General features: G+C 33.8%; 1 protein-coding gene across 2 annotated transcripts in view; it reads right to left on the bottom strand.

The window, feature by feature from the left end:
* Positions 1-16,299, bottom strand: part of SPATA17 (spermatogenesis associated 17) — a 204,505-nt gene that overhangs the window by 43,612 nt on the left and 144,594 nt on the right. For both annotated transcript variants that reach the window (XM_061185311.1, XM_061185313.1), the window contains one exon: positions 14,528-14,663. In XM_061185311.1, the coding sequence (XP_061041294.1) occupies positions 14,528-14,663 (136 nt within the window). The remainder of the gene's footprint in view (positions 1-14,527; positions 14,664-16,299) is intronic.

Below are 16,299 nucleotides of genomic sequence, written 5' to 3'. Positions count from 1 at the left end.
AATTAATATTGTTAAAATGGCCATACTACCCAAGGCAATCTACAGATTCCATGCAATCTCTATCAAAATACCAAAGGCATTTTTCACAAAACTAAAACAAATAATTCTAAATTTGTATGGAAACACAAAAGACCCTGAATAGCCAAAGAGATCTTAAGAACAAAGCTGGAGGCATCACACTCCCTGATTTCAAGCTCTACTAAAAGCTACAGTAATCAAAACAGTATGTTACTGGCACAAAAGCAGACACACAGATAAATGGAACAGGATAAAGAGCTCAGAAACAAACCCATGCTTGTATGGCTAATTAATCTATGACAAAGAAGGAAAGAATATGCAATGGGGAAAAGACAGCCTCCTCAATAAATGGTGTTGGCAAAACTGGACAGCTACATGCAAAAGAATGAAACTTGTATTTCACACCATATGCAAAAATAAACACAAAATGTAATAAAGATTTAAATGTAAGACCAAAAACCATAAAATGTCACTCTATATTTTAAATCAAACTTCCCACATAAAAAAAGTACAAGAAATGAGATAGGCAAAATGATTTCCTACAAAGGAAAATAAAACCACATGGTTAAGTGGAAAAAAGATAGTGACTTGATTAGTCATCTGATGAGTATAGGTGGACAGGTCTTGAGCACAAACGGCCAAGCCAACAATCATGTAACATGCACTTGTAATGGATTCTTTGCCTTGCATCACTCTTGTTAAATATACTTCCATAGAGAAAACCTTCATAGCTAGAACATCACTTCTACATGTAAGATTCAATGTGAGAGAGATGGTTCTTCAGTTATTCCCTCTTTCCACCCCATCTAATGATGCCTTTCTTGAATGTGGCTGTGTGTTCACAGCTGTGCAGAAAAGGACGAGTGAGATCAACAGGGCAAAGACAAACCTTGAGTACATGCCACAGACATACTTTAGTTAATGTGTTCTTAAGGTAACTAACTTTTTGACCATAACTTTAAAAATAAATAAGTAAATAAAAACAAGTATACTGTCATCCCCTATGAGGTCATAATATATGATTATGATGAAAATAATTATTTATCTACTAAAAATTATATATCTATATCTATATATCTATATCTATATCTATATATATATATAGGAAAGACAGGAAATATCTGAAAAGGAGCATCTTTCTTTGCTTTGGAATAATAGACTTTACTGGGGCAGTATTTTAAGCTACACTGTACACTACAGTAGAAAGAAGCTTTCTGGAAAGTGCACTTTATTTTTATGTTAGCATGTCATCAAAAATCAGTCCTTCAATCTACCACTGACTATTTTAATGCTACTAAGATATAACTTTATATGAATACAGTAGCTACATTCAGAGGTGATTTTTCTTCATAGAATATCAAATACTTAACATTTGATATCTGGAAATCTCCCAATCTGACAAATTCATGCAACTTCAGATCCTTTATTATTGTTGGCATTTATATATATTATAGATCAGTAATATGAGAGTTAGAAAGTTGAAGCAAGGGAACTTTTATCAGTAGTGTTTTGGGGTAAAAGGAAAAAGTATATGTGTTAGCTACCAATATATCTGATATATTTTATCAACTTTTTTCTGGGATATTTTTAGAATTTTTACAGTACTTTGAAATTTAAGTAACACTAGCCATGAATATGGAAACTTACTTTCAAAACTAAGTATGCTAAAATTTTATGTATAGTATTTTGTATACCCTTAATTATGCTATTAGAACTAGAAAGTATACTCATACTTGCAGATTAGATTGCTTCTACCCTTTGGACATTATTTATGTATATTAAATATCAAAACATAAATGACAGATGTTTCTGAGTTCATTTAGAAAAACAATATGTAGTGTCTTGAAAATCAAAGCAAAGCTTCAGATTCAAACAAGCATAGTTTGAATTTAAATAGTTTCTTTTATTTCTTTTAAAAATTATAATTCTGAAAAAAATACTTAAAATTTTTTTTAATGGTTTATAGGCTTTAGCAATATAAATGAGTTTCTATCAAAAATGTTGACAAAATGGAAGTCATTTTCTTAAAATAGTACACACATGACATAAAGTGAAGGAAAAAGGTATATGGTTAATGCTATGTGCTCTTCATTATTTCTGTAATAAATACCATCCTGATATATGGCATTAGGTTGGCGAGCTACAAGGAAACTTGGACAGACATGCTTGCAGCCCAGTCTGCTCATGACAAATAATTAGATTCATAACAAAAATATACTCAGAAAGAATATATAATAAAAATAATAAAACACTGAATACATACACAGAAATTATATTTTATTTACCATAAGAAAACTTAATTTTGGACTAGGATGTAAGTTTTATATTTTAGTTTGTTTTTTTTTTTTGGCCACATCATGTGGCATGTGGAATCTTAGTTCCCCGACTAGGGATCAAACCCATACCCCCTGCAGTGGAAGCATGCAGTCTTAACCACTGGACCTCCGGGGAAGTCCCATATCATGGTTTAATTTATAAAATACTAAACTTGCCATAATTTCACTTGGGAGAGGGGATGCAGTTAGGAAAAGCTTTCCTAAGGAAGAGAGGGAGAAAACTAGTATGTCTCCTCAGTATTTGACATAAGTGAGTGACTGCCTGGATGGAAGGAATTTAAAAGAGACCAGGTGTCAGGGAGGAGATGGAGAGTTCTGCAATGGGCATAATAAGTGTGAGCTCTGTTTGGATAAGCAAAGAAAACTGAAAGAGTAATACAGCAATATTATCTTTTCTCTAATGCTGCTTACAGGCAAGTTACATGATTAAATGAAGAAGGCAGGGAAAGCAAGACATTTATAATACAACAGACAAATGACAATGCATTGCTAGTTAGACAGAATAATAAGTACCATCTAATTTTCTCTTTAAAATCCATTTATTCTTCAAAGCCCTAGATCATCATCAAGGGACCACATTTTCGAACTGAGGAATTACAGAGGAGGAAAATTAGGTTTTTAAAAATATTCCAATTGTTGTGAGCAAACTCTTTGCAAATAGCCCTTGGAATCGATTTAGTAAGAGAGTTAAGGTCAACATTTGTATCCTTACAACCTCTGTGCGAAATATTTTTACTACTTTTGTACCTTTAGAGTCTTTAATTGATAGCCTTAAATTCAGTTGCTGCCCAGATCATCAAGTTATCACTTTTCAGTCATCTGATATTTCACAGTTGTTAAACTTTCAACATGTTAGCAGATTTAAATTTTCCCCTAATAGTTTATAACCTTATAATAGCCACCTAAAAATTAACTTGTAAATTAATCCAGAGTTAATAATGCAATTATTAATCTGGCACTTATATATGTAACAGAAATCACAAACTGTAGCCTTCTCAAAATCAGTCTGGTAGTATGGCTTTCAGCATCTTTTTAGGATGAATATGAATGTTTAAGTAACTCCATGAAGAGAGCCTTTAGGAGAAAATATATTGCACTTAGGCATAATTTGGAAAATATGCAGTTAAGTATGTTAAACTAAATTAAATCCACAACAATAATTTTTGCAATGGAACAATTTCTTCAAGTGAATTCTCAAGCAGGAAATCTAGTCTGTGAAACCCATGAGTAGAGTTCTGAGCACTCCTTAGAGCACATTATATAAAGTGTTATAAAGTGATAAGGAAACACACAATTAAGAGAAGTATTTGACTTGTCCCTTTTTTTTATGGTATGTATTGCTGTTGGTTCCCTTTGCCTTTTTGTAAGACCTTAAAAATATTTTAAGCACCAACTTGGAAATTTACCAAAAATTTTTTCAAAATACTATTCTTATACTGATATAAAATCAACTGGAAGATACAAAAGGACATAAAATGTGATTATAAATTAAAATCCAACCTGATAGCAAGCTTTTTGCTTCTTTTGCCTTAGAAGTAACACAAGTTAGATGTTCGATATATTTAAATTTCATTATTCAATTTTTATAATATTAAAACATGAACTATACAGTATGGGACATAAATTTAAATTAATAAAAAGCAAATTAATCTTTTAATCATCTAGGACTCAGTCAATTTATTAATGTGATTTTACTATTACTTTCTAAATACAAGAGTAACTTGGAGATATCACAGGTTGGGTTCCAGACCACCACAATAAAGTGAATATTGTAACTGAGTCATGCATATTTTTTTGCTCTTCCAGTGCATCTGAAAGCTTTGTTTACACTATACTGTAGTCTATTAGGTGTGCAATAGCATTCTGTCTAAAAACACAATGTAAATAGGAATGATTTCTCTGTAGCATGCAATGCTGCTTGACAGCATTTTACCCACCGTAGCAGAACTTCTTTCAAAATTGGAGTCAATCCCTTCAAACCCTGCCACTACTTTATCAACTAAGTTTATGTCATGTTCTACATCCTTTGTCATTTCAACAATCTACATAACATCTTCACCAGGAGTAGTTCCCATCTCAAGAAACTACTTTCTTTGCTCATCCATTAGAAGCAACTCCTTATTCATTCAAGTTTTATCATGAGATGCCAGCAATTCAGTCACATCTTCAGGCTCCACTTCTAATTCTAGTTCTCTTGCTTTCTGAAGTGACTTCCTCCACTGAAGTCTTGAAGCCCTCAAAGGCATCCACGATGGTTGGAATCAATTTCTTCCTGATAATGCTGACACTTTAACCACTTCCCATGAATTACGAATGTTCCTAATGGCTTCTAGAATGATAAATCCTTTCCAGAAAGTTTTCAATTTACATTGTCTAGATCCATCAGAGGAATCACTATCTCTGGCAGCCAGGTAGAGAGTTCATTTTATTATTATTTTTATAAATAATATTCTGGTGTTCTGTATCATCTTGACACATAATCAAGATAAATTTTTTAAATGTACAAACCATTATGTATAAAGTAAGCTATAAGGCTATATTGTACAACACAGAGAATATAGCCAATATTCTATAATAATTATAAATGGAATATAACCTTTAAAAATTGTGAATCACTATATTGTATAACTTTAACTTATATAATACTGTACAGAAATTATACTTCAATTTTTAAAAAAAGCCTTAAAAGCAAAACAATATATATTTAACAGAAAACATATATATATACAATATACAAATTTTGGTGCATGAAAGCACAGAGTTAATATAAAACAATAAAGACTATGCAGAAATCCCAAAGCAAATAAAAAGGTAACTAAATGAAGTGAATAATAATAGAACCATTCCCCTTTAAAATAATCCCACAAAATTAACAATTTGTTAACTTGCAAAAATATTTCCAATATTTGAGATAAAGTGTCAGTACTTTAATTTCAGCAAACTAGAGGTTTCAAGAAGCCTATCACCTAAAAATTCTAGATAAAAGATGTTAAGATCTTTTTAATGCATAAATGACCTGGGGAAAGATTAAGAGGATTCTTTGGAAGAAAGAATTGACAAGAAAGTGCAACCCAGTGAGGGCTGTAGTCAGCACATGTCCCATGGTATATACACATCCATAGAATCCTAACATTTGGGTGTAACATGGCACATGGTCAAGAAAGAGACATCTGGGCCTGGGGTAGACCAGAGAACAGGGAGTGGGAGGTTAGACCAGAGAACACGGTATAAAACGAGCACTCCTGAAAAGTAACATTTTCAGTAGGTGAACTAGAAAAAGAAAAAGACCCTATTAGGGAGACTTTGAGCATACATACCCATCTCATCCTTGGATCTGAGTTGAGTGGAGAAAAGGAAAAAATTAAGTTCAGGAATCACACTGGGACTAAAAACTTTCAGAAAGAAAGTTATAGAAGCAAGCTGTAAAACCTCTAGCTGTCAAACAAAGATTCTGTCCTACACCACAGTGTACAGCTGCACATCTAGGGCAAGCATCTTACCTGGGGTAATGTAAATTTTACAGACCTCAGAAGGAAACAGTTGCCACAGTCTCTCTAGAGCTGTACAGTGATTAATAATGTGTTGGAGAGATCTCTCAATCTCAGACTTTGTTGCAGTTAGAAAATAAAGGTTTTTTTAAAAATAGGTTACCATGCTTCTTATAAAACTGTGTTCCATTATGTTTGCTCCTCACTCAAATATAATGCTTTAGACTCAAATGCGAATTGAGCCCTTAGGTTAATAATTATACACTAATATGGTCAGTTCTGATCTATTGAAAATCTTGGATGCATCACTGCACATATTATTTTTATTCACAAATTAAAATTCAAATCAGAAACTCTTGTGAACCCGTTTTTAAAACTATAGTTGAAAATTACCACACAATGTAACAAACCTATCTGAAACAAAACATTGATTAAAAGGCTAAGGTAATGTAAATTTATACATCTTAACATTACACATCCAAACTATTCTATAGGTTAGACATTATTTTTTAATAAATAGTATAACACAATATTTGGCTCTGTCCTATTTTCTTAAATGCATAATAAACTAGAGTATATGCATAAACGTATATACATACAAATGCAAAATACTTTATAATAAAACATTCTATAAGCATATACTTTTCCTGAAGGCTACTGACCTCCAGAAGACCGATACAAGGGTAATCAGAGGGGTAAACTGAAGAACTTCAGTCCCAGATATATTGTGAGAGAGACAGAAAAAGCACTTAAACTGAATATTTGATTATTGAAGGCCAACCTCATAAGCAAAATATTTTCCCTCAATTACACCTAATTATTTATTTGTTTACATTTACTAATGAAACGAAACAACACAAAACAAACAACTGTTGGGGGTTCTTTTCAGCCGGCACATAATCATCCATCAACATGTACAGAAAGACTCTTAAAATTATATGAAGCTGGTCTGTTTAAAGTGAAAGGCATATTTTATCCCAATCAATGCATAAAAGTAAAATTATCCATAACTGAGGCATGTTTCTCTGCTGTACAGTTCAGCTGTAATGATCCCCACACACTGCTCTTGCACATCAATTATGATAATCATAATCACGGTCGTTAAGCTGGATGTTCATTATTATCAGGATGCTGGTGACAGCAGATTCAATCACCAGGTGCCATGGGCAAGCAGTCACCGTCCCACCCAAGTTTCTGCAGACAGCGATGTGCCACATTAAATCTATGATGTGTTCCACATCCCACTCCATTCCAAAAGCCATAGACGGTAAAGGTCAACTTTATGTTCTGTGCAATATGCTTAGGTTTTCTAAATTAATTCTATGGAGTACTAGATATTTTTATGCTTTGTAGCTTATAAAATCCTGTTTAGGACCAAAATGCACGTGAAAATAACAAAAAAGGGCTGCTCTACTGTTGTAATTCACCTATAATAAGGCGGATGAGGAGAGGCTCTGTCAACACGAACCATCTTAAAAGTCTCTGCTTGAATTTTGCAAGTAAGGAAAAACATGAAATGGTTCTATTACAATCAGTTGTCTAAAATGCATATGAAACTCATTCTAATTCAGATAAAGGCCTCAGACTATTATTTCTGCTTCAGTAAATATGAACATATGTGAATGTTTTGACAATCAAAAGAATATTTTTAGTATACAGAATTTTTTCTTGTCCAACTTAGACCTAGCCAGATAGATGAAATTAATGGTGACTGATAGAGTCTCCTTATTTAATTTCATTTCTATTTTAAACATTGAGATCAGCACAACAAAGAATTTATAACTCCAAAGTATTTACCTGAACTTAAAGTTTGACCATTTAAGACACAGACCTACATTCTAACAATTTAACTTGGGGCATTTTACAATTAAATAAAAGAAATATGAGGAAGTTATATGATACGTACATTAGTGCATCATTGATTTCCATACTTTCACAAAATCATATATAATTACAAGAGACAAACAAGGACACTACATAATGATCAAGGGATCAATCCAAGAAGATATAACAATTGTAAATATTTATGCACCCAACATAGGAGCATCTCAATACATAAGGCAAATGCTAACAGCCATAAAAGGGGAAATCGACAGTAACACAATCATAGTAGGGGACTTTAACACCCCACTTTCACCAATGGACAGATCATCCAAAATGAAAATAAATAAGGAAACACAAGCCTTAAAAGATACACTAAACAAGATGGACTTAATTGATATTTATAGGATATTCCATCCAAAAACAACAGAATACACTTTCTTCTCAAGTGCTCATGGAACATTCTCCAGGATAGATCATATCTTGGGTCACAAAGCAAGCCTTGGTAAATTTAAGAAAATGGAAATTGTATCAAGTATCTTTTCCAACAACAATGCTATGAGACTAGATATCAATTACAGGAAAAAATCTGTAAAAAATACAAACATCTGGAGGCTAAACAATATGCTACTTAATAACCAAGAGATCACTGAAGAAATCAAAGAGGAAATCAAAAAATACCTAGAAATAAATGACAATGAAAACACGACGACCCAAAACCTATGGAATGCAGCAAAAGCAGTTCTAAGAGGGAAGTTTATAGCAATACAATCCTACCTCAAGAAACAAGAAACATCTCACATAAACAGTCTAATCTTATACCTAAAGCAATTAGAGAAAGAAGAACAAAAAAACCCCAAAGTTAGCAGAAGGAAAGAAATCATAAAGATCAGATCAGAAATAAATGAAATAGAAACGAAGGAAACGACAGCAAAGATCAATAAAACTAAAGGCTGGTTCTTTGAGAAGATACACAAAATTGATAAACCATTAGCCAGACTCATCAAGAAAAAAAGGGAGAAGACTCAAATCAATAGAATTCGAAATGCAAAAGGAGAAGTAACAACTGACACTGCAGAAATACAAAGGATCATGAGAGATTACTACAAGCAACTATATGCCAATAAAATGGACAACCTGGAAGAAATGGACAAATTCTTAGAAAAGCACAACCTTCCGAGACTGAACCAGGAAGAAATAGAAAATATAAACAGACCAATCACAAGCACTGAAATTGAAACTGTGATTAAAAATCTTCTAACAAACAAAAGCCCAGGACCAGATGGTTTCACAGGCGAATTCTATCAAACATTTAGAGAAGAGCTAACGCTTATCCTTCTCAAACTCCTCCAAAATATAGCAGAGGGAGGAACACTCCCAAACTCATTCTACAAGGCCACCATCACCCTGATAGCAAAACCAGACAAAGATGTCACAAATAAATAAAACTACAGACCAATATCACTGATGAACATAGAAGCAAAAATCCTCACCAAAAGACTAGCAAACAGAATCCAACAGCACAATAAAAGGATCATACACCATGATCAAGTGGGGTTTATCCCAGGAATGCAAGGATTCTTCAATATATGCAAATCAGTCAATGTGATAAACCATATTAACAAACTGAAGGAGAAAAACCATATGATCATCTCAATAGATGCAGAGAAAGCTTTTGACAAAATTCAACACCCGTTTATGATAAAAACCCTCCAGAAACTAGGCATACAGGTAACTTAACTCAACATAATAAAGGCCATATATGACAAACCCACAGCCAACATCATTCTCAATGGTGAAAAACTGAAACCATTTCCTCTAAGATAAGAAACAAGACAAGGCTGTCCACTCTCACCACTATTATTCAACATAGTTTTGGAAGTTTTACCCACAGCAATCACAGAAGAAAAAGAAATAAAAGGAATCCAAATTGGAAAAGAAGAAGTAAAGCTGTCACAGTTTGCAGATGACATGATACTATACATAGAGAATCCTAAAGATGCCACCAGAAAACTACTAAAGCTAATCAATGAATTTGGTAAAGTAGTAGGATACAAAATTAATGAACAGAAATCTCTTGCATTCCTATACACTAAGGATGAAAAATCTGAAAGAGAAATAAAGGAAACACTCCCATTTACCATTGCAACAAAAAGAATAAAATACCTAGGAATAAATCTACCTAAGGAGACAAAAGACCTGTATGCAGAAAACTATAAGACACTGATGAAAGAAATTAAAGATGATACAAACACATGTTCTTGGATTGGAAGAATCAACATTGTGAAAATGACTATACTACCCAAAGCAATCTACAGATTCAATGAAATCCCTATCAAACTACCAATGGCATTTTTCACAGAACTAGAACAAAAAATTTCACAATTTGTATGGAAACATAAAAGACCCCGAATAGCCAAAGCAATCTGGAGCAAGAAAAACGGAGCTGGAGGAATCAGGCTCCCGGACTTCAGCCTATACTACAAAGCTACAGTAATCAAGACAATATGGTACTGGCACAAAAACAGAAATATAGATCAATGAAACAGGATAGAAAGCCCAGAGATAAACCCACACACCTATGGTCAACTAATCTATGACAAAGGAGGCAAGGATATACAATGGAGAAAAGAGAAAAGACAGTCTCTTCAATAAGTGGTGCTGGGAAAACTGGACAGCTACATGTAAAGGAATGAAATTAGAACACTCCCTAACAACATACACAAAAATAAACTCAAGATGGATTAAAGACCTAAATGTAAGGCCAGACACTATAAAACTCTTAGAGGAAAACATAGGCAGAACACTCTATGACATAAAACACAGCAAGATCCTTTTTGATCCACCTCCTAGAGAAATGGAAATAAAAACAAAAATGAACAAATGGGAATTAATGAAACTTAAAAGCTTTTGCACAGCAAAGGAAACCATAAACAAGATGAAAAGACAACCCTCAGAATGCGAGAAAATATTTGCAAATGAATCAGCGGACAAAGGATTAATCTCCAAAATTTACAAGCAGCTCATGCAGCTCAATAGCAATAAAACAAACAACCCAATTCAAAAATGGCAGAAGACCTAAATAGACATTTCCCCAAAGAAGATATACAGATTGCCAACAAACATATGAAAGGATGCTCAACATCACTAATCATTAGAGAAATGCAAATTAAAACTACAGTGAGGTATCACCGCACACCAGTCAGAATGGCCATCATCAAAAAATCTACAAACAATAAATGCTGGGGAGGGTGTGGAGAAAAGGGAACCCTCTTGCACTGTTGGTGGGAATGTAAATTGATACAGCCACTATGGAGAACAGTATGGAGGTTCCTTAAAAAACTAAAAGTAGAACTACCATACGACCCAGCAATCCCACTACTGGGCATATACCCTGAGAAAACCATAATTCAAAAAGAGTCATGTACCACAGTGTTCAATGCAGCTCTATTTACAATAGCCAGGACATGGAAGCAACCTAAGTGTCCATCGACAGATGAATGGATAAAGAAGATGTGGCACACATATACAATGGAATATTACACAGCCTTAAGAAGAAACCAAATTGAGTTATTTGTAGTGAGGTGGATGGACCAAGAGACTGTCATACAGAGTGAAGTAAGCCAGAAAGAGAAAAATAAATATCATATGCTAACACATACATATGGAATCTAAAAAAAAAAAAAAAGGTTCTGAAGAACCTAGGGGCAGGACAGGAATAAAGACGCAGACATAGAGAATGAACTTGAGGACACGGAGAGGGAGAAGGGTAAGCTGGGACGAAGTGAGAGAGTGGCATGGACATATATACACTACCAAATGTAAAATAGATAGCTAGTGGGAAACAGCTGCATAGCACAGGGAGATCAGCTCAGTGCTTTGTGACCACCTAGAGGGGTGGGATAGGGAGGGTGGGAGGGAGACACAGGAGGGAGGAGTTATGGGGCTATATGTATATGTATAGCTGATTCACTTTGTTATACAGCAGAAACTAACACACCATTGTAAAGCAATTATACTCCAATAAAGTTGTTTAAAAAAGTGATATATATATATATAATTTTTCATTATTGATTTTCATAGTTTTGGGAAAAAGTAATATTATTTGCTTGCAATCTGCTGACTTTGTGATGTCTTTGTATAGTGTTCTTCATATTAATAGCATTAAAAATAAAACAGAAATATTAAATACTATTTGATTATTAATTGATGTAATGTGAATATGATTAGAGAAAGAAAACACATGATTTTTCTCTCAACTGATACCCTTTATCCCAGTTGTGTAGCAAATCGTCTGGAAATTATAACCTCCATGCTTAAAGATGACAGAAGAGAAAGAAAATTCTTCAGGCAGACAATCTTAAAACATGATGGAAAGGGTGGAGATCAGGAACCAAATGTATTTAATTGAGCTGTTTCTTGGCTGAAGTGAATCTACTGCATTGAACTAAATCTTATGTGCATTTAAATATTTGTAAATAGTCCATCTTCCAATAGAAGCATAAAACTCCACCAGTCTTTTCCTTCTCCAACATTTTGAACTCAACAACTCACTAAAACTATTCTTCATCTACTAATATGAATAAGTTATGGTCTCACATCTCCAAGGTCAAGAAACAAAGTTTTATATAAAATAAAGAAAAATAAGCCTGCTTTTAGTAATTTATTGGGCACAAGTCTCACCCAAATCGCTTTCAGCAAATCAAAACATAAAATATTTTCATGTAAACAATAGAATGACTACCCTTATACTTCGTAGAATCTATTGGCAACACAGGAATAATTTGTTCATCTAATATGGTTATTCTAAGAGATCAGAAGAAGGGGGAAGAAGGAAATGAGGAGGGGAGGGAGAAATTTAAATTTGTATTTAACATTTTTCTACGTGGTTTTGTGCAAGTGGATTAATGATTTATTAAGACATAAAGAATCCCTACACTTTCTCTCTTAGTTTTCAGGGTCTGCAAGAACAATTATTTGTCATTAACTTTTCAAGTATGTGTACTTTCTAAACATATACAGAGGCACACAATGATTCCTCCAAAAGAACAAAATAAACATTTTTTTTAGTGAGTATCCAAGAATTTCTGCAAGTTTCTTACTTCAGTTAGATAAATGCATAGTCTTGGAATATGTCAAAATATATGAATGAACCTGTTGCATAAAACCAAAAATTACCGTATTATTTTAGGAAAGAAACATTGGCACAAGGATTTTTCTTACTCTGAAGTAGCTTAATGTCCTAAGGTAGGTAAGTCATTTAAATTTTAAAGAAATGAGAATTTCCTTGAATTAAATAGGATGGTGAGGGCATAACAGCAAAAAAAAAAAAAAAAAAAAAAACACAAAACTTTACGTCAAATAGAAAAATGAGAGGTAGATCACATTATGTACATTCAAAATACAAAATTAATTAGTTTAAAAATCATATTAAACCTATATTCTGAATGGTTGCATATTAGGTAAAAACAAATGCCTAGAATAGTCTTACCATGGATTTTTATGAAATAATATTGTTATCAACTTTTAGGTTTGTCAATCAGTGGACCAGATTGAACTACTCCTTGTATTTCTTATGCCATGGAATTACTATTTAGTGTTTTAGAAGACCATTTAAAAAAAATTAAAAAAGACTTAGTAGCTGTAAAAGAAAAAGGCACTTTCCAAAGAATCCAAGTTACTCCCCAGCACGAGTTCCCTTTGACATTCCTATATTTAAAATGTCCTTTAAAAAAGAAATTTTCTTAGAATTTGGTAGAGAAAGATCTTGTTTCCCTTAAGGGTCTAATGTGTCTTTTCCTCTTGAATAGTGAGGATGCCTCTGCAGCTTGTGTTCTCTCCGTCTTTGCCACCCACAGGCTGCAATTCCTAAGTCACTTCCCACCATACTCACAGTTCCCATTTATTTTGTGTGCACAGTCACTCTTCTCATCTAAGATCCTTTCCCCTTATTTAAATTTCTAGAATATGACCTGTGCTGTATTTGCCATTTGATAAGGTGCCTTAAATCCTTTTGGTAGGAGACTGTGTGTAAATGAATAAATCCTCATTGACAGACGATTAATAGAAATAGGCCTGGTAGTATATGGAACTCAAGAGCCCTAACCCCCTTCCAGAAAATCACTGCCTACTTCATTTTATCTGTATAATTTTAGTATGAATAAGTTTGAGTTTCTAACTGCTAGACAATAGGTTAAACACATAGTAAGAACTTTCCTCTTTACCTCCTATAGTGTAAGACATGTGAGTGTTTTCGCAATCTAGAAATTTTTATTTGTGTTAGCAACTATAATTCTGGAATCAGAAAATAAATATTTATTTGCTTTTTTCTTTTCTATATCATATATAGAGATGGGATATCACATATATCTCCCTCCCTCCCTCCCTTTCTTCCTCCTTTCTTTCTTTCTTTCCTCCCTCCCTCCCTCCCTCCCTCCCTCCCTCCCTTCCTTCCTTCCTTCCTTCCTACCTATCTACCTACCTATCTACATACACACAGAGATTGAGAGAAAGCAGGAAAGCACTGATCTCCATGCCTGAGAGTTAGCTTAACTCTATTCCACAGATTCAGACTCTGACCCTAACTGGCTTTGCCAAAGCTAATGATCCATGCCATTTGATCACAGGGTAGCTGAACCATAAAACACAAGAACACAACATCAAAAAAAAAAAAAAACCCACGAAAAACTTAAATCTCTTACTGACATAGTAAGCAGCACTATCTTCACATAAAATAGCTATAAATAATTTTGTAACCATGAAGGTGTTAGTCGTAATGATTATATTTATATTTGCTATAATCAGTGTATATTTTTAGCCTTTTAAAAGAAACACTATTTTCTTTTTAATGTTGCACCAACTCACCTTGTCACAGATCCATTTCTTAGGATTTTCATCTCGGAAATGTTGACTTCCATAAGCATCAGGACCATACTTGCTTGATAAATGCATTGTCGGGATGTACTTTTTATTTTTATGGTAGGAAGTAAATGGCAAAAACCTGAAAGAACATTTAGGTAATAGTCTTAATTTTATTTCTAGAGACATTTGATTAAAAAAATAAGAAGTAGTAAATTACAGTGAAAATAATACATGGCTTGGAATCAGAATACCAGGTTTTCGCTTCAATCTCTGCCACTGACTATCTCTGTTACTAACTTCTACGAATCTTCATTTCTTATTCTGCAAGTGGACGTACTAAAATGTCACAGAATTTTTGTGAACCTCAAATATTTTCTAAATATAGAAAATGTTAAATAATAAATTTATTAATTAACTATGCCAAATAATTCAAAACATCATGTAAGTAAAAATGCCCTTAACTTTAAGATGGTAGTCCCCAGATGAAAAGGATGGCCAGCACAGGCAACTCTTATTGAAATGGGCTTCTTCAAATCTTAATTTACCCAAAAAATAAAGACAGTTTGGTACAGGTTATAGATAATGACCCTTTTGAGTTAGTCAGACCTATATTCACATCTTAGCTTTGCCTTGCTACCTGTGTTCCCTCATGCAAGTTCCTTGACGTGTACAAGATTTTAATTATAGGGAAATTGGAAAGAATGAACAGCTTAATATATACAAAACTTTACATGGAGTCTGAAAACAGTAAGTGTTCAATAAATAATGGGGGTGCTAAAGTAGAAGGAGCTTATTGTTGTAGCTCTCATTATCATCATCATCATCACCACCATCATCATCACCATCATCATCACCATCATAATCATCATCATCACCACCACCACCACCACCACCACCACCATTACCATCACCACCATCATCATCATCACCGCCACCACCACCACCACCATTACCATTATCATCATCATCATCATCACCACCATCATCACCATCATCATCATCATCATCACCACCACCATCACCATCATCATCATCATCATCATCATCATTACTTTTAATGTTATTTTGATCAACATAAAAAATGAAAATTTTAAACTCTCACAGGACAACTAAGATTGTGATGTGTCTTTAGTGTAACCCGATGAATTGTTTAACCCCTCACCAAAACCTTCTGAAATAAAAGTAAAAGAATAAAAAAATTTGTAAACTCACAAGAAAGAGGACAAAAGGGAAGAAATAGAAGATGAAAATGCTAACATTTTGGCAGGTGGAAAGCAGAGAGAAAATTTAAAAACTGAAATCTAAGTTCCAGAAGAGGGAGAGGCCAAAGAGAAATGAAGCCATTAGTCCTGCAGAATCCTGGAAGATTCTAGAAGTTACTGCAGTGGGTGAGAGTGAAGAATAAGGCTGAAGACAGGTGAAAAACCTATGCCATGAATAATTAAATACCCAGGTTCCTCTCTCAGTCCATGTATCCAAAAAAATAGTGTATTATCAGAAAACTTTATACTGGAGAGCTCTGGTCTCAGGGAAAGCAGGAACCACGGAAGGCCAGAGTGAGGCACCAAATGGAATATATGAATTTTAATTCAAAGACTACTCATTGAAATCTTCCCTTGCTCATCTCGAAGTAACCTGGGAGCTGGACTAACAGATTTCAGAAGAGTAATTGTATTGTCTCAAGAGATACTGAGAGCACTCAGAGAAACAACTTCAAATATCAACATTTGGAGATCTCTTAACTAAAAGGTCATATCACAGTGCAACAAAGTCTA

Source organism: Eubalaena glacialis, chromosome 3 (assembly GCF_028564815.1).
Source record: "Eubalaena glacialis isolate mEubGla1 chromosome 3, mEubGla1.1.hap2.+ XY, whole genome shotgun sequence".
NCBI lineage: Eukaryota > Metazoa > Chordata > Mammalia > Artiodactyla > Balaenidae > Eubalaena > Eubalaena glacialis.
The sequence above is the reverse complement of the archived record's forward strand: the minus strand, read 5'-3'. Positions and strand labels throughout refer to the sequence as shown.